Genomic DNA, 17,197 nt, shown 5'->3' on the forward strand with positions numbered 1-17,197 from the left:
CCCCCAAAGCTCCTGAGGGGAGAGGTGGGCCCCCGCCTCAGTGGCCTCCATTTGGGGAGTGGCGGGGGGGGGGATGAGCTCTGTGCTTCAGCGACACTGAGGAGGGGACTTCTTGAATTTGATGCATTTGCACCTGGGATGCTCTACTCTGCAAACTCCCAGGTCGCTGTGGGGGAAGGATTGGATTTTTCTAGTCCAAGAGACTGTTGGACTTGGATATTCCCATCGGTCTGTCTGCCGTTCCATCCGGCTGTCTCTCTGCTCCACGCCCCTCCCTGCCTTCTTACTCATCCTTCCCCACCCTGAGCACCTGCTGGGGCTGAGTCCACCGACGTGGACCAGGCGATCCTGTCTTCAAGGATCTCAGGCTGGGAGGGGCCGTACCGACAACAGACAACAGGTGGTGTTGGGTGTTACCGCGTGACACGCACCGATGCCAGGCACTAGCTTGGGTGCTCCATCTTCCCTGGCTGTTCTCAACTCCGGGTGATTTTGTTCCCTAGGGGACGTTTGGCACTGTCTGCAGACATTTCTGTTTGTCACAGCCGGAGAGCAGCACTTGCTTCTAACTGGCAGAGGCCGGGGCTGCCCCTGTACATCCTGCAGTGCCCCTCCCTCCAAAAAAACCCCCTGCAGCCCCAAAGTCAGTAGCCATGAGGCTGAGAGACCCCAGGCCTGCTTCTCAGTTCACGTTCTCGGCCTCATAGGGTAGGTGCTGTTTTTATTCTCCAGTTTACGGAGGGAGCCGCCAAGGCTCAGAGAGGTGAAGTGACTTGCTCAGAACCACACAGCACATCTGGGGCCCAGGCAGGACAAAGCTCCTGCTCTAAGCTGCATGCAGTGGGACTGCTTAGGGCGGCTGGAGGAGGAGGGGTCAGCTTTGCAGGCTTGTAACGCCAGGCCACACTGCCCTGTGGTTTTGGAGCCCGTTTGCAGGAGGCTGGGGGCAGGCGCAGGGAAAGCCTGAGGCGCTGTCCAGCTCGAGGTTCTAGAGGAAGATGGATGACCTCAGCTGGGTGGCGTAGGTGGAGAGGTGGGGGCCTGGCCGGCTCTTTAGGAGAGAGAATCCGTTTCTTTTCTTGTTTAACAGAAGTTTCTGAGTTTTAGGCCAGGCCAGGACCCGTCCCCTTCAAAGGGGGCAGTGAAAGGGGCTCTTAGGGATCTGAGATCAGCCTGGGGAAACAGACACATCACTGCAGGTTACACAGGAATGGATGTAGGAAAGGGGGGTCTAAAACGGGGAGTGGGACTGTGGTGGGGGCGGGGCTCTGCTTCAGTGGCACTTTGTGGGGGTGGAGGGGGCGTGGCCGTGAAGGAGGTCTGGGGGTGCAGGCACCTAGCCCTGCCCCAGCCGGACTGCGCCCTGGTCCCTGCCAGCTGGTTTCCTTCGGGCTCCAAACACTTGCAGGCCAAGCGTGTGTGTGTTCACTCACACGTATGGAAAGCGCACAGGTACCTGCACGGAAATACACACGACGGTGTGTACCCCACACCCCAGCATGTGGGCAGATGCATGTAAAAGGGCCCCTCCCTTGCTGACAAAATGGGGTAATAGGGAACGAAGGCATGAAAGACGTCCATCCAAGTGCGGATGTGCTCACATTCTCCGTGAAGGCTTTCTCCCTCGCCTCTGTGCGCTGCCCACCTGCTTAGAGCCCTCACCCGGCCGCGGGTCACTTCCGGAGCACAGGAGGGCCGGCTGGCCCCAGGCAGGGGCTTACTCTCGTCTCTGGGAACTGCCCTCATACCCTCGCTCACACACCAGCTGCTCACCCGCTGCAGATACCCTCCCTTGACCAAACCCCAGACCCTGTGGCTGCTGACCCTGGGCCGCTGACCCTGCAGCCGCCAACTCCTCCTCCCTTCCAGGAGATCAGCTGGTTCCTGGAGGCCCTGGCCCCTCCCCTGAGGCGGAGGATGACCCTGGAGAGGCTTTTGACTTTGACGACAGTGATGATGACGAGGACCCCAGCGCTGGCCTGGCAGTCCCAGGCGTCGCTCCGGAGACGGAGACGGACGTCGACGCCCCGCTGATCCACTTGGACTCCGCCCCCAGCACTGGTAAGGTGTTTATGGGCGCCTCGGGTCCTCCCATTTCCGGCGCGCCGGGGGCTAGAGAGCTGAGAGCCTCGTCAAGCTGCAGGCTCCCAGTGGTGCCTCCTGGCCCCTCCACTGTCCCCAGAAACAGGAAGGGAAAAACCATCGAGAAGGAGTTGCATTCCATCGCTTCCCTTGGGAATCGGAGATTCCGAGCATTCCTCCAGCATCTGGTGCACTTTGACATGTCGTAATGGAAGCGGGTGGCCCCCGGTTGTGCTTTGGACGCAGTGGGTGCCCAGGGCAGTGTCTCCAGAGCCCCTCTTCTCTAGCAGCTTCTCCCAGGAGTCACCCCAGCCAGAAGGGGAGGCTCCCAGAGGTCCCGGTGGCCCTGGGGGTGGGAGTGCCCTGATAAGGCTGGTGTTAAATGGCAGCTTCTGGGCTCTGAGTTGTGTCATCTGGGAGAGACTGGGGACCGGACTAGCAGGAACCTCCTGCAGGCTTGGGGACAAGGGGCTCCTTGAGGAGCTGGGGGTGGGGGGCAGGCCCAGTGCAGGCAGGGCGGCTGGTTCTGGCCAGAGTCGGGATGTGAGCCATGGGGGTGGGAGTGGGGGTGGTGCAGGTAGGACAGGTCGGGGAGCTTAATGACAGTGCAGTGGCTGGGGGAGGGGAGGTAGGAGCCCAGCAGGCACCTGGGTTGGCCAGGCCCAGTCCCTGGCACCCCAGGGGAGGCTGGGAAAGGGGGTGGGGATGGGCCCAGTCCTTAGAGACCCGCCTGGGGCCTGACAGGCTCTCTCCTCTGCTCTCTTCCCACAGACCCAGACTCAGCAGCCTCACCACCCCAGACCCAGTAAGTGAGCCTCGTTTCTTTGCTTTGGCAGTTGGAGAAAGAGGAGGCAGCAGCCAGAAGGTGTGGGAGAGGGTGGCACTATGCCCTGGAGGGCCTGGACCGGTCTTTCGCTGAGGAGGGACACGTTCGAGATCCGTCAGCCATGCCCTCTGTGGCCTCCCCAGCCAGCTCCGGGGTGGGCTTCACATTTGGGGCTTGGGAGCCGTGAAAAAAGTGGGCTCTCAGGGCTTGCCTCACTGATGCTTGCCGCCTGGCTTTGGGGACCTTAGAGATTGCTCCTGAACAACAGAATCTTTTTTTTTTTTTTTTTTTTTTTTTTTTAGAGAATAAGAGTATTTTTTTTTTTTTTTATGTTTTATTTATTTCTAGGAGAGAGAGAGACAGAGTGAGCAGGGGAGGCTCAGAGAGAGAGGGAGTAACAGACTGAAACAGGCTCCAGGCTCTGAGCTGGCAGTCAGCACAGAGCACGACACGGGGCTCGAACCCACGAACCGCGAGATCATGACCTAAGTGAAAGTCGGACGCTTAACCCGACTAAGCCACCCAGGCGCCCCTGAACAACAGAATCTTTAGTGGTGGATCGAGGGCCCTGACTTTAAATCCAGGCCACCCTGCTGGGTGAGGGGAGGGGTATTTGAATCTCCTTTTGTCTTCTGGTATTCAGAGCCCAGGGGCCTGGTACTCAGGCAGGTGTTGCTGGCCAGCCTTCTCTGAGATGCATTTTGCTGCCACCTGGGGCCCTGGAGCCAAGGCAGCCCTGGATTCGAGTGCAGATGTCTGGGCATTTGCTACCTGGAGTGGGTGGGCCCTGGGGGGATTGCTGCTGGGCCAGAGGTATGGTGGCCTCTCCTCCCCGCTGGGGATCTGAAATGAATCAGCAACTCTGCGCCTGCGCCTGCGCCTGCGTGGGGAGTTCTGATCTCCCAGGGGTTACAGCCCTCCGGGGTAAGCCAGGAAGTCAACAGAGTTAGGGATGCAGATACAGGAGAGTGGCCCAGAGAAGGACGGAACCAGGGACACCGATGGGGCCCAGGAGGAGAGCTGGGGAGAGGGGAGGGTCGGGGAAGAGAGTTTACTGGAGGAAGCTACTGGCAGAGGCAGGGGGGCGGGAAGGGGAGCCGGCCATGAGCTAGTGCACCGCTACCCTCGAGGTCTGGCGCTCCTACTTCCCGCAGACTGCCCTCCAGGAGAAGCCTGTTGCTTCAGGACTGTCCCTGCCCACCTTGTCTCTGTGGGTCCCGGAGGCCAGATTGGGTGTCTGGCCGGTGCTGGTGCAGTGCCGAGGCGGTGACTCTGTGGCCCAGAGAATGACTGTCACTACCATGTTGTCTTCATCAGCCCCACTGGGCAGGTAGCTCAGAGGGTGTTTCAGGCAGAGGGGCCCAAGTCTCAGCCTTGAACCCGCTGTCCGCCCCTCTGCAGCCCCCTTACCTGTCCTGGGTCTCGCCCTGGAGCAGCCCTACCCCCCCTTGAACACCATCTCCTGGAGGCACCAGGGCATCAGCTCTGAAGGTTCACATCCCCACTTAGCCCCTCTCAGCTGGGTGGCTTTGGGCTGCCTGCGAACCTCTCTGAGCCCGTTTCCTGTCTGTAATCCCCATCCAGGAGCATCATGAGGAATAGGAGAGGCTGGTCGAAGGACGCACCAAATATGCACCTTGCGTTCATTTCTTCTCCGCCTCCTCTCTGGGCTCTGTGTTCTCAGTGACGGGGCCCGAGGGACAGAGGCCATGCGCTCAGTGCCTCAGCCTCTTGGGCTGGGCCAGGGTTGCCGGGTGTGAGTCTCGCCAACACTTGGCTTGAATAAATGTCACTTTGGGGTTCCCTCCCTGGGCAGACACTCGTGGGATGTGAGTCCCCTGCAGAGCATCAGTCCTCGTAGGAGTCCCCAGGGCCCCCCCCCTTCCCGCCCTCAGTTTCACAGATGGGGAGATTGGGGGCAGGACTTGTCCAAGGTCATACGGTGAGACTCCGTAGACCTCAGACTCCTCGTCCAGTGCTCTCTGCGTGCTTCCTGTGGCACCCCCTCCCTTCCAGGTCTCTGTTTACTTCACTTCCAGCTCCTTTCCTCGTTGGAGGGGAGGTGATTTTCTCCTCTGCAGTCTTCTGGGAGAAGAATCCATTCAGATCACTGTCCTTTTTATCCAGGAGGAAGGGGCAAAAATTTTTGCTTTCCTTTTTTTTTAGACTTTCGTAAAGATAGTTTCTAAGCAGACGCTGCTTTGAAAGAGCAGATTGGACATTTTCACCGATAGTCCCCGCGTTTCCTCCACGGCCCCTGCCTGAGGGGTTGGAAGTGGCCCCGGGCTCTGCCCGGCTGCTTTCCTGGCCTCTGGGAGGCTCCTGACCACCGCGCCAGTAAGTGCTCACTCAGGTCCTGGATGAGCTGCAGCTGCAGGGCCACCGCGCTCCAGTCCAGGCCCTCGTCCCCCGCGTGGAAGGGAAGCGGGGCCTGTCCCTGAGTCCCTGCTGGCCAGCTGCCAGGCAGGAGCCAGGTGGGTAGGGTGAGGGCTGGCGTCCGGGTCCTGAAACACCTGGCAGCCTGGGCCCTGCGCCATGCAGAGCGGGCTTCGAGTCTTGCTCTGCACTAGCTGTGCGTCATCGTGCAAGTGGCTTCCCGTCCCGAGCCTCACTTCCCCTGGGGAAAATGGGGGTAATAAATCTACTCTCCTTCCAGACCTCGTGAGCCACATACAACGCTGATCCGGAGCTCAGCGTGGCCACCGATGTGTTTGCTATTGTTATTCTGGGTCCTGGTTGAGATTCGGTGTTCGAGGGAGGCTCTGGGCTCTGAACCTTGGGAGCCAGACCGACCTGATTTGACTGGGCTCTCAGCCACCAGCCACCCCACGTCCCCCAGTCTGCATGGGGAAGGGAATCGTAGTTGCGGGGTGACGAGGCTGGCTGTGGCCGGCTGAGGCTGAGCCCCCTCTGCGGGGGCCTTGGGTCCGTGTCTGACTTTGGGGTCTGTGGACTTCCTGGTCCCTTGACCCGCTTGGCCGGGAGAGGTAGCCATGTGACTACAGAGTATAAACGGAGCTGCTGGCATTGCTGAGCGCAGCGGGGCCGAGGCCCCCCGGGGTGTTGTGAGGGTCAGGCCACCCTGTTCAACAGTCCCGAGGAGTGAGAACGGCTGGGGTCCCGTCCGTCCTTGCTGCTGGGCAAGAGCCACCTTCAAAGTGCTCGGCTTTGGTGGCACTTTTTCTTTCCATGAGGAGACACGTCCGTTGCCAGATAACAATAGTAACAGCAGCAGAAGTAATAGTGATGGTAATGATTGTGTTTACTGCGTACCAGGCGCTGAGCTAGTCCCACCGATGCCCAGTCCCACGGATGCCTCCAGTCTGCAGGCAGTAGATCCTGTCCTGACCCATGACACAGGTGGGGAAACTGAGGCTCAGGGAAGTTAGGTGGCCGGTGTTACACAGAGGTAGTTCGTGTTTATTCTGTGCGGAGACGAGGACCTTGGGCCTCTCCAACCAGAGGCTGGGTGTTGGACCCAGGCTGTCCTCCAGGGTTGCACTCAGGGCCCCAGGTCCAGACCCAGAACCTCCGACTTTGGCTCATGGTGGGGGCTGTGGCCAGTTCCACATGGATGAGCCGACAGTGGGTGTATTTATTGGGGTGCGAATTTTGCCTGCTAAAGGATTTAACTTCGCTTCTAGGTTCTTAGTAGTTTGCAAGCAGTCAGCTCCTGGGGACCCAAGCAGAGTGGCCTTGGCACTGGAGTGCGTGATTCTGGGTGGGGCCCCTTCCCTTAAAACGGGAGCAGAGTAAAAGCAGCCCTTCCCCTCTGTTAGAAGGGTGTGGAGCTGTGTCTTCCCACCTGCACATCTGCTCCCTGGGGTGAGGGTGGTTTTGGTGGGGGAGGGGAGTCTTGTGTTTGCTGCTGGGTCCTCTGGCTTCGCACAACCCCAGGCCCGGGGGAGTCCTGAAGGCATCGCATGGGATGAATGGCTGACAGAAGGACAAGTGAGGTCTGAAAGGCAACTTTCTGGGTCTCAGTGAAGATGAGAATGGGCATGGGGCCTTGGAGCCTGGCCTTTGACTCTGGCGCTGAGGGAGGCCCCGGGGAAGGCAGGCTCCACGTGGCTGGGACCGCTGATGCCGGTGGTGATGGCGAGCTAAGTGCGTCTTGCACATGATCTCATCTCCCGGCACCTCTGCCGCAGGAGATGGGGTGGTTGATCTTGCCCACTTTTTAGAGGAGGAACGGAGGCTGAAGTTGAAGCTTAGCCATCCATTGGAGCCTCTGGGCTTGGCCTCTCCTGGTGGACTTTGAAGCCCATGCACTCGGGCACCCTGCACTCTCGCTGGGAAAGTCTGGCTGGAGAAGCAGCCCGGAGCACCAGTGATTGCTGGGAACGAGGGCGTGTGGGTCACTGGCTTCCTGTGTTTTGCCTGGACTCGAGCCTGAGCCTCTTACCTCTGAGGGCACCGGCCCCCTCTGGAGTTGTTTGCTTTTCCTGCCCAGTTTTGCTGCCCTCCCCACAGGGCCCCCTGCAGCCTTAGTATTTCCTGCTGGGTCAGGCTTTTGGCTCCTGTCCGGGCCTGGTCCCCTGGACATACCTGTCCTCCCCCTTCCTGGGCACCCAGATAAGATGGACTGGTCAGAGGCTCTCACCTGGGCCTGGACGCCAGGAGGCAGTTGGGCAGCGGGAATCCTGAGGTGCCCGGGAGCCCCATCCTCTCTGGATGCCTCATGTGCTGGGAGGGTCAGGCTGGGTGCGGGGAAGCGGCGTTTGAACAGAATGGAGGGGAAACAGGGCCCTGGAGGGCCTGGAGGCGGCCGGGGGCTTCTGCGGCCTGTGGGTGTGGGGAGTATGGAGGTCCGGGGAGGGACGGCTGGACAAAGCTGGAGTGCCCCCAGCCCAGGGAGGGGCTTCCCCTGGCGGAAGTCCGTCACCGGCTTGTCACTCAAGGCTAGATTTGCGGCAGCTCCCGTCTGGAGCTGTTGATGGTCCTGGGCTTGCCCTTAAACTCACTGTTTCTACAAATCCGGGCCATTGCCAGCCTCCTGTGTCTTGTTGAGAGGGCTCTGTGTGAGATCTGAGGCCTGGAAGATGTCAGCGCCCCTCGGGGGAAAAGGTCCTCATGAGAGGGTTACAGGGACCAGGTCCCTTTTCCATTAGAGACCTCTCTAGTCCCGAAATGGAAAAGCTGTATTCTTTTCGTTTTTGTTTTTGTTTTTCTTCCTCCCCACCTCTGGTAACGAACGAGGGGTTTCCGCATCCACAGGTATAGCCTTTGGGTCAGAGCATAAAAGTGCCAGCACAGAAGTGCCAAGTCTAAAAGCCACACAGTCTCTCCTGAAGAAAGGTCCCCATGTACCTCCGTTCATTGCACTGACTCTCCTTTCAGGAATCTGGCAAAGGCCATCCCTGGATCCTTGTGGCCGTCGGACGCTGCCTTCTTCCTCTCTCATCCGTGGCGCCTGGCACAGAGGGGGCGCGACACCAGTAGTTTTCACGTGCACGGACTTTATGTGGTCCTTTCCACACGTCTAACAGCTGTGGCGGGCAGAATAGTGTCCCTCTCCCCCCAGTGCCACGTCCTAACCCCCAGCACCCATGAGCATGTTACTGTCTATGGCAGAGGGACCTGGCGGATGTAAGTTGAAGATCTGGGAAGGGGAGATTCTCCTGGGTTACCCAGGTGGGCCCTGTGGAAACACAAGTGTCCTTAGGGGACAGGCAGGAGGGACCCCCGTCAGAGAGAGATTGAAAGACGCCACGCTGGGGGTGCCTGGGTGGCTCAGTCAGTGGAGCATCCGACTTGGGCTCAGGTCATGAGCTCGCCGTTCCCAAGTTCCAGCCCTGCTTCGGGCTCTGTGCTGACAGCTCTGACCTTGGACCCTGCTTCAGATTCTGTTTCCATCTCTCTCTGCCCCTCACCTGCTCACCCTCTATCTGTCTGTCTCTCTCTCTCAAAAAGAAATAAACATTTAAAAAGTATTTTTAAAGAAAGATGCCACACTGTTGGCGTTGAACATGGAGGAGGGGCCTGGGCCGAGGGATACAGCCTGGTTCCAGAAGCTGGAAAAAGCCAAGGAAACGGATTCCCCACCTCCCACCTTGGCGCTTCCAGGAGAGCACAGTCCTGCTAACACCTCGCTTTTACCTTCAGTGAGACCCATGTTAGAGGTTTGACCTCCGACTGGAAGATATACATCCGTGTTGTTTTAAATCGACTGGGTTTGTGGTAATTTGTCCTGCAGCAGTAAGGAGACTAACGCACCTGGAAAGAGGGAATCATTCTGGGTCCCATCGTGCAGGCTCAGAGGGGTGCAGAGCCTGGTCCCGGGGTGGTGCTGGCGCCTGAGCCCCCAGCCAGAGGGCGGGGCTCTGTTTGCTGTTTCCCCACCCGCCCAGCCGCTCGTCCAGGATGGCACTGGGCCAGCGGCGGCCAGTATTCTGTGGGCTGGCTGACTGCTGGGCACTCCCTGCCCCTCACCCCCACCCTCCATCCTTCCAGCTCCGTGGCGTGTCCGTGATGTGCGGGGCGCCTCAGCGATCCCAGCCGACAGTCCCTGCCCTCGGGGGTGGGGGCGCTGACATTCTCTGCCAGGCGGTATTATTTTCGCATGCCAGGCTCTGCTGTAAGAGTTGTACCTGCCTTGTCTCGTGAATGCTCATGTCCCCGTGGAAGGCAGGCACCGTGATAAACCCTGTCTTACAGATGTGGAAACGGGTGCAGAGGGGACGTGACTCACCCTGATGTCAGCCCAGAGCTGAGATAAGGCACAGTTGGGGCTGCAGCTGGCTGGCTTCCAGAACCGGTGTTTAACCTGCCCAGGTCTCCCATGAGATCTTGTTTGGATCCTGTCTGCCTGTGAGCTCCGTGACCCAGTGGGTTGCCTTATCTGCTTAAGCCTCCACTTCCTCTCTGTAAAGTGGGAGGCTAGACTGGCTGCTGGAGCCCTGGGGGAGGGGGAGGGATGAAATGCACTGTGCGTGTCCCATATCCGTATCCGAGGCTCCTCTCCGATGCTCAGCCAGCCTGCAAGCCCCTCTGTCACTGTCCCCACAGGGCACCGACCGCAGGGCACCGGCGACCTTGCTGGCCCCGCGGCGCTTCAGATTTCCAGAGATGTGCTTCCTTTCTCTTTTGCTTTCTTGTAATGGGCATACATGTTGATTGTAGAAATATTAGAAAGTACAGAAAATGATAGACTGAAGCGAGCTTTAATGCCGCTGCCGTGTGTTCCTCTCCAGCTTCTTTGCTGAGCATATATGCAAGTATTTGTCATTTTTTAAAAACAGAACTGTGGTTTTCTTCCACATGCTGTTTCATGGTTCATTCTCTGTCCTAATTGGATATTGTGAGCGTTTTCCTATGAGAGCCTGCATTCTGGCTCAGCACCCCGCATGAGAAGTTATTGCTGGGGGGTGCGGGGCCTGCCGCGATCTGACCGTCAAGCCCGGGGCCCTCCAGATGTCAGAGAGGTGCGTGCAGCCCTGAGCGTAAGGCCAGAGGCGGAGAGTAAAGCAAGAGGTGGGGGTGGGGGGTGGGGGGAAGAGTCAGCATCCGTGGGTGTGGAGGGTGTCCCCAGTGGGCCTTGGCGGCACTCTCTCCCCAGTGAGGACCGTGCTGTAGATAGCAAGTCAGCGTTCTCCCCCCCCCCCCCCCCCCCCCCCCCCCCCCCCCCCCCCCCCCCCCCCCCCCCCCCCCCCCCCCCCCCTGGGGTCTTCTCACCTCCCAGGGGGTGGCACCGGACAGACAGACTGGGTCCCCGATCCCTTCTGGAGGAGAGGGACGGCCAGGCTGTGGCTGCAAAGAGGTGCACGCCTGCAGGTTGAAGGCACTGCTCTGGGACCCACAGCCCAGGACCCTGTGATGGTTGGAGGGAGGGAGGGGAGGGTGGGGAAGGGAGCAGCACACTGGGAGGATTTGTCGAGTGCCAGACCTTCTGCTAAGTGTTTGAAGCGCTCGCTTTATTTACCCCGTACTAGCACCCAGCGAGGGAGGTATTGTCGCCCCATTTTGCAGGTAAGTTATCTGGCTCATCCTCGATACAGGAAGCAGAAGCTTATTGGGCCCATTCCACTGTCCTGGCACGCAGAGCCCAGCCCTCGAGCTGTGGTTTGAACCTGCAGACCTTCTTTCACCCCTCAAGTCCGTGAGCCTGGTTCTCGACCCCGGCTGCACAGGGGATTTAGAAACACCGGCTGGGCAGGGCCCCTGGCTGGGAGCTTCGCTGCTAACTGCAGAGACGGCTGCTTTGAGTCCTCTGCCCGGGTGATCCTTAAGGCCCTTCCCAGTTTAACGTGTTCTATAAACTGGAAAGTGGCCAGCGCTGCAAAGAAACAAGGCAGCGGGGTGAATCTGGGCTTAGTGTTTTTGTCTTTCCTTTGGTGTCTCTCGGATGTAGGGCTGGTGGCACTGGTGGTAGCGGTGACTCTCTGGAGGGGTGATGCTCTGAGTAGGACCGTCTCCTGGGCAAGCCCTGTTGGCAGGGCCTTCTAAGGCAATCGTTATTCTGGTCCTTTCTGTTCCCCAAGGGGGAATTCTTTCCTCCTTTGTGTCTTTCATACCTTGTCCTGGAAAAGGCCCTGGAATGCCCCGTGCGTGCACCTGGGCATACGCGTGCGTGTGCAGAGGCGCAAACCCAGCCTGCGGGAGCCCCCAGGCCGTTATGGTTTGCGTGGTCTTCGCACTGCGTAGTCCCCAGACAAGGACCCTGTGGAATGTGCGGTCTGTGGATTCACGGAGACACCGGGGGGTGGGAGGATCGTCATCACCTGGACCAGGGCTTTGGCCGGAAACAGGCCAGGGAGAGAGTCCGTCAGCACTGAGCATGCGCCCTGTGTGCTGGGGCCGGCGGAATGGGGTGGCCAGGACAGATCAGGTCCCTGCCGTCCTGGGGCACTCACGTCCCTCTCATCCTGGGCTTTTCCCTGGAGAGCGAGGAGGTGGGCACAGAAGGTGCTTGGAGCCGCGTGGGGGCCTGAGTCGGGTGGACGGTGCACCCTGGTGTTAGGGGACCAAGGAGGCATCCTGTCTTCGGTCTCCTGCCCCCTCGTTTCCATCGAGCTCCTCACTGTCTGCTCCTGTCTGCGGACTGGGCTCCTTCCCCCTGCATTCTGGTGGCATGGGCTCACCCCCTGAGACTGGAGTCTGATTAGTGGCCGGCCTGTTTCTCAGGTGCAAGCTGAGAGGCACTGAAAGTACAGGAGGCTCAGATAAGCGTGAGACAGTTGGCCTCGCATTGATGTTTCTGGCCCTTGGGTTTTCTGGAAGCTTCGGGAAGGCCCCCGAAGGAGTGTTTGCTCCCATGGCCGGGCAGAAGCTGGGAGAGGCTGCCCCCCCGGGTGACTACAGAGTGGGCACCCTCAGCCTCCGTTCCTGCCATGTCCTCCTCTTCCATGGCCCCGGAGGCGATTTCCCCTCTCGTCTGCCTGTGCTACACTGCGAAGGGGCGGCAGAGCCGGTGTCTATTGCAAGGCTTCGCAGGCAGATCGCAGCCCTGCCACTTGCTGGCCAGGTGACTTGGGGGGAGGTTCGTTCCCATTCTGAGCCTCAGTTTCTTCATTTATAAAATGGTCACAATAAGACTTGCCCTGGTGCTCAAGGGGCCTTAGGTGTTCACCACAGCATGGGGTACAGAGTAGGTACCAGCCAAGTGCAGGGCAGGGGTGGGTGGTAGCCTCCAGCCAAGCCGAGGAAGACCGGTTCACCCAAAGGCACTGACCCTTTCTCTCCCTTGGAGCTTCCAGTTGCTCTGCTTGCTGGAGCCGTGGAGGCAGCGGGGGTGGGCATGAAGGTGATTTCTCTATGCTAGAAGACCCCCACCCCCCAGCCCGGGCACACAGACTAGCTTCTCCATTAGTGGCTTAAAGCTGCACTGTCCTCTACAGTGGCCATTAGCCACCTGTGGCTGTTTAAAATTAAACTACTTGGAGTTCAATAAAATTAAAACTTAAGTTCACGTGTTTTGGTGATGGTTAGCCCGGAGGCTCCTATTTCAGCCACTCCCGGCTTTTAGTATGTCATATATTATTTCCAGATCCCTTCTAAAGCTGCCTGACCTCACCCCAAAATACCAACTGCCTCCTGAAGCCCTTGTTAGGGAGGGGGAGGTGGCTCCCTTCAGCCCAGCACCTCTGCCTGGTCTAGCCCAGCCTTGCCCCTCGCTGGCCTGTGGAAAGTTCTACCCCGGGACTGAAATATGCCATCTTCGTCACCCCGGGGTGACACTGCTGACTTCTGGCCGTAAAGTGTGAGTCGAGATTTGCTTCTCCAGGCACGCAGGCCACCTGACCTGCACCATCCTTTACGACAGCCACCAGCCACCGTGGCTGTTGAAAATTAAATTATTTGATGGGAAACAAAACTAAAAATCAAGTTCTTTAGTCCCATTCATTCCAATAATGAAATTCATCACACTCCCAGCGCCCCGCAGCCACGCGTGGCTCCCCGGACGGCACAGAGGGAAGATTTCCGTCATCGCAGCCGCCTATGCTCTTACCTGAGCTGCAGTTCAGGAGCCCACACTGGGGCCATGCAAGCTGACTGTGTGTCTGCCGTGTGATGGGCAGTGTGATCTTGGCCGGGTTCCTCTGCCCAGTACCTGCCCGTGGGTGAGGATACAGGATTCACCTCTGGACTGCTCCTGGGAGGTGCTTCCCTCCCCTCTTCCTCATCCTCTCTCCCACCCCTTCCTCCTCCTCACCCTCTCCCTGCACTGTCCCGATGTGTGCCTCCCCTCCTCCTCCCAGGACTCTGGTGCCAGGATGTTCCAGTCAATTCTTGGCAACAGGGGCTCCTGTCTTGGACCATTTAAGGGGTCTCCCCTCTGGATCGCCAGGTGTGGCCTTTAGTTTTTTGAGGCTGGACTTAAAAAAAAAATCAACATTCTTCCTGGAAGTTTTAGATTTGCAGAAAAGTTGCAAGGGCAGCGTACAGAGCTGGGTATACGCAACAACCCGTTTTCCCTGCGGTTAACATCTCACGTGACCACGGAATGTTTCTGAATACCCAGAAGGCAGTGCGGGCACACCGGCATTCACTGAACTCCAGGCTTTATCTGGGTCTCGCCAGGTTTTCTTCTTACGCCCTTTTCTGTCCCGGGATCCCGTCCGGGCTCCCACGTTGTGCACATACTTGTTGTTTGTTTAGCCCCTTCTGTGACAGTTTTGCCGTCCTTCTTCCCTCGCTGCTATGACCTGGGGACTGTTGGGGAGTGATGGACAGGGGTTGGTAGAATGCCTGGGTTTGCCTGGTGATCAGACTGGGGTGACAGGTGTGGGGTTCTAGCGCTGCAGAGATGTCTGCTTGTCCCATCCTTTGGGGTACACGATGTCTGCGTCATGTCACAGAGATGTTCCCTCACCCACTTGGTTGAGCTGGCATTCGCTGCCTCGCTCATTTTCCCTTTGAGTCTCTGTGGCCGGGAAGCTAGCCTCTGGGTCTGACCCATCCTCACATGCGCCTGGGGAATGAAGTTCTGCCTCGCATGCCTGGTTTTGTGAAGCTTTCCAAGACCTTGTTTCCCACAAGAGGCAGGGGTCCCCCGACCCTCGCCCCCATTTTGCCCAGAGGAGAATGGGAGACGGAGGAATGGGAGACGGAGGAGAATGGGAGCCCACTGAGTCTGCCTTGGAAGAAAGATGGGGGCCCCCGCAGGGGGCGCACCTGATCCTCATTGCTGTGGTCTTCTGGGGCTTTCCAAAGGTGGGGATGCTGAGAGGGGAAGGGGCTCGTTCAAGGCCAGCCCAGCCATGGCCGTCTCAGCTCTCCTGACTCATGGATTTGAGGGCAAGGGGCTCCTGGCCCTCAGCCCAGCCTTGCACTTCCCACACCCTGCTGTCCTGGTCAGGGGCTGCCAAGGCCTCAAGGAGCCAGCCGTCCTGGCCCTCCCTGCTCGGCAGCACCATCCCTGTCCCTGCTGGCTCGCTGACGCTGTCTCTTGGCCCGCAGGGCGGCGCCACCGGTGGTGAGCAACGGGGATGCTGTGGATGCTGCTCTCTCCGGGGTCCGGCGCTCCAGCTGGAAGCGGAAGAGCTCCCGCCGGAGTAAGTGTGACCCCCCCCCTCCCGCTGCAAACCTCATCTTAGCTGAGGAAGATGGTTATGATAACCTTAGAGCCTCTTCTTCAGGCCCGGAGGGCTCATGTGGGCTCCCACGTAGGGGTAGTTAGGGGTAGGGGTGCTGCAGGCTCAGGGGCAGCTCTGAGGGGGACCAGCTGCTGTCCATGCTTGGGAGTTGTCCCCGTTTGCTGCCCACTGGGTCCAGGAGTAGATCATGTATTTGACTGTGTATCTGTTCCCTAAATGCCCAGCAGCTCCTACAGCAGGGAGATGGGCTGGCAATGGGGGTCCCCTGATGCCAAGATGAGGCCCCCCTCCTGGGAGCAGAAGCAGCCAGGTAGGCAGGCAGTCACCTTGTAGAGGTGCCAGGAGGGGGAGGGGGGAGTGAGGAGAATCCGTGAGTCCTGAGGGCAGAGAGGACGGAGTAGGGGTCAGGGAGAGAGCATCTAGGCAGGGGCCCCAGCCCCAGGGGAGAGGGAACATTGGCCCCCTGGGAAGCAGCGGCCTTGGTGTGGTGGAGGGTGGCACCCAAGCGGTGAATGGGGCGGGTGAGGCTGCTTGTCCCCAGCTCCTTCTGGGGCCTCCCAGCCCTGCAACAGGGAAGCAGGAGGGCTGGTGGGGGCGGAGCCACAGGCAGGGTGGGGTGGGCTGCAGCCCAGTAGGGAGGCTGATGGCCAGAACTAGGGACCTGAAGGGAGGTGAGCATGTCTCAGAGCCACGTGGGAGGCAGTCTGTATGGGGGTGGAAGAGGGGGTCGAGGGTGAGGCTTGACTGGGCTCTGGAGCCCCTGGGATGGCCGAAAGCACTGCAATTAGGACAGTGGGGATTTCAGAGCCCATTGGGTCCTGTGTCTTCTCAGAAGGCCTGTGGGGTGAAGACCGGCTCCAGTCGTGGTGGGGACGGGTTTTCGAAAAACCCTGACTCTGTGTGTGTGTGGGGGGGCACTCCTAGAGAGGGCAGGGTTTGGGCACATAGTTTCGAGGGGAGACTTCCTTTTTTTTAATGTTTATTTTTGGAGACAGAGAGAGAGAGAGAACTCGAGCAGGGGAGGGTCAGAGAGAGGGGGAGACCCAGAATCCAAAGCAGTCTCCAGGCTCCAAGCTGTCAGCACAGAGCCCCATGCGGGGCTCGAACTCAGGAACGGTGAGATCATGACCTGAGCCACCCAGGTGCCCTGAGGGGAGACCTTAACGTGTCCATCCCGGTAGCTGCTAACAGGAGCAGAGTGCGCCCCCTGCCCTGCTCACTGCCCGCCCAGCAGAATACTAGCAGAGGGATGTGTCCATTTGCTGAATTCTTCACCTGTCCGGATCCTGCTGGCTGAGTTTTGGGGGACCTCTCCTTAGCCCCACTCTCCAAATCCATCTCCCCTCTCCCATTCCCTGTACTCAGTAGGGCGGCTTTGCCCAGGGGCCACCTCTGGGTGGGAGAGAGCTCTTTTTGGGTCATCCCTGGAGGGCCTAGGCCCCTGAAGATGCTCCAGGGCACAGGGGCAGGGGCGGCTTCAGGCTCCCTGCAGGTGCTGGGAGCAGCTGGGGCGGCAGCCAGATGGGCAGGCCTGTGGGTCGCAGGGAGGCAGGTGGGGGTCCTCCGGGCTCACCAGGAGGGTGCCTCGGAGGGCTGGGGGGCAGGGACGCAGCAGAAGCGAGTCCTCCGAGAGCAGCGGGCAGGAGCTCCCAAGGGGCCGGGCCCGCCGGCTGCTGGCCGAGCCTAGCCGTCAGGCTGCGGGGCGGCGGGAGGGGGCAGCCAGCTGGAGCAGCCCTGCTGGCAGCCTGGTGGCCGCCTCCCCTAGCGCTCTCGTTCTCTCCCTTCGCTCCCAGTCGACCGATTCACTTTCCCCGCCCTGGAAGAAGATGTGATTTACGACGAAGTGCCCTGCGAGAACCTGGATGCCCATCAACCGGGTACGCCGCTGCCGCGCCACCCTCTGGGCCCGGGCGGGGGGGGGGGCGGGGTCTGGGGAGGGGGGCGGGGCCTGGGGAGGGTCTTCTATTTCGCTCCCCGCCCCACCCGGCTCAGGCCGCTCCCCCTGCTTTCACCAGCGTCCGCGGGTTTCCCGGAGAGGCCGGAGCTGGCTGGGGGCGTGGCCAGGCCGCGGCTGGGCGAGGTTGGGCTTCCGGGGCAGCCCCCCCGCCCGCGGCGGGGAGGGACCCCCACCCTGGTGGTGGGGCCGGGCAAGGCGTTTCAGCTCCCCAAACCTCCGTTCCTGCCTCGGGAGAACAGTGACAGTCCGGGCTTCCCAGGGCTGCTGGGGAGGAGGGCAGCTCGTCAAACCTGACCG

General features: G+C 59.8%; 1 protein-coding gene across 3 annotated transcripts in view; it reads left to right on the forward strand.

Moving 5' to 3' along the window:
- ARHGEF10L (Rho guanine nucleotide exchange factor 10 like) overlaps positions 1–17,197 on the forward strand; it is a 112,279-nt gene that overhangs the window by 11,303 nt on the left and 83,779 nt on the right. For all 3 annotated transcript variants that reach the window (XM_039229045.1, XM_039229046.1, XM_039229047.1), the window contains exons 3-6: positions 1,870–2,061; positions 2,854–2,887; positions 14,807–14,901; positions 16,737–16,820. In XM_039229045.1, coding sequence (XP_039084976.1) covers positions 1,870–2,061; positions 2,854–2,887; positions 14,807–14,901; positions 16,737–16,820 — 405 coding nt within the window. The remainder of the gene's footprint in view (positions 1–1,869; positions 2,062–2,853; positions 2,888–14,806; positions 14,902–16,736; positions 16,821–17,197) is intronic.

The sequence above is a fragment of the Hyaena hyaena genome, unplaced genomic scaffold (assembly GCF_003009895.1).
Source record: "Hyaena hyaena isolate Hyena2069 unplaced genomic scaffold, ASM300989v1 scaffold_35, whole genome shotgun sequence".
Lineage (NCBI taxonomy): Eukaryota > Metazoa > Chordata > Mammalia > Carnivora > Hyaenidae > Hyaena > Hyaena hyaena.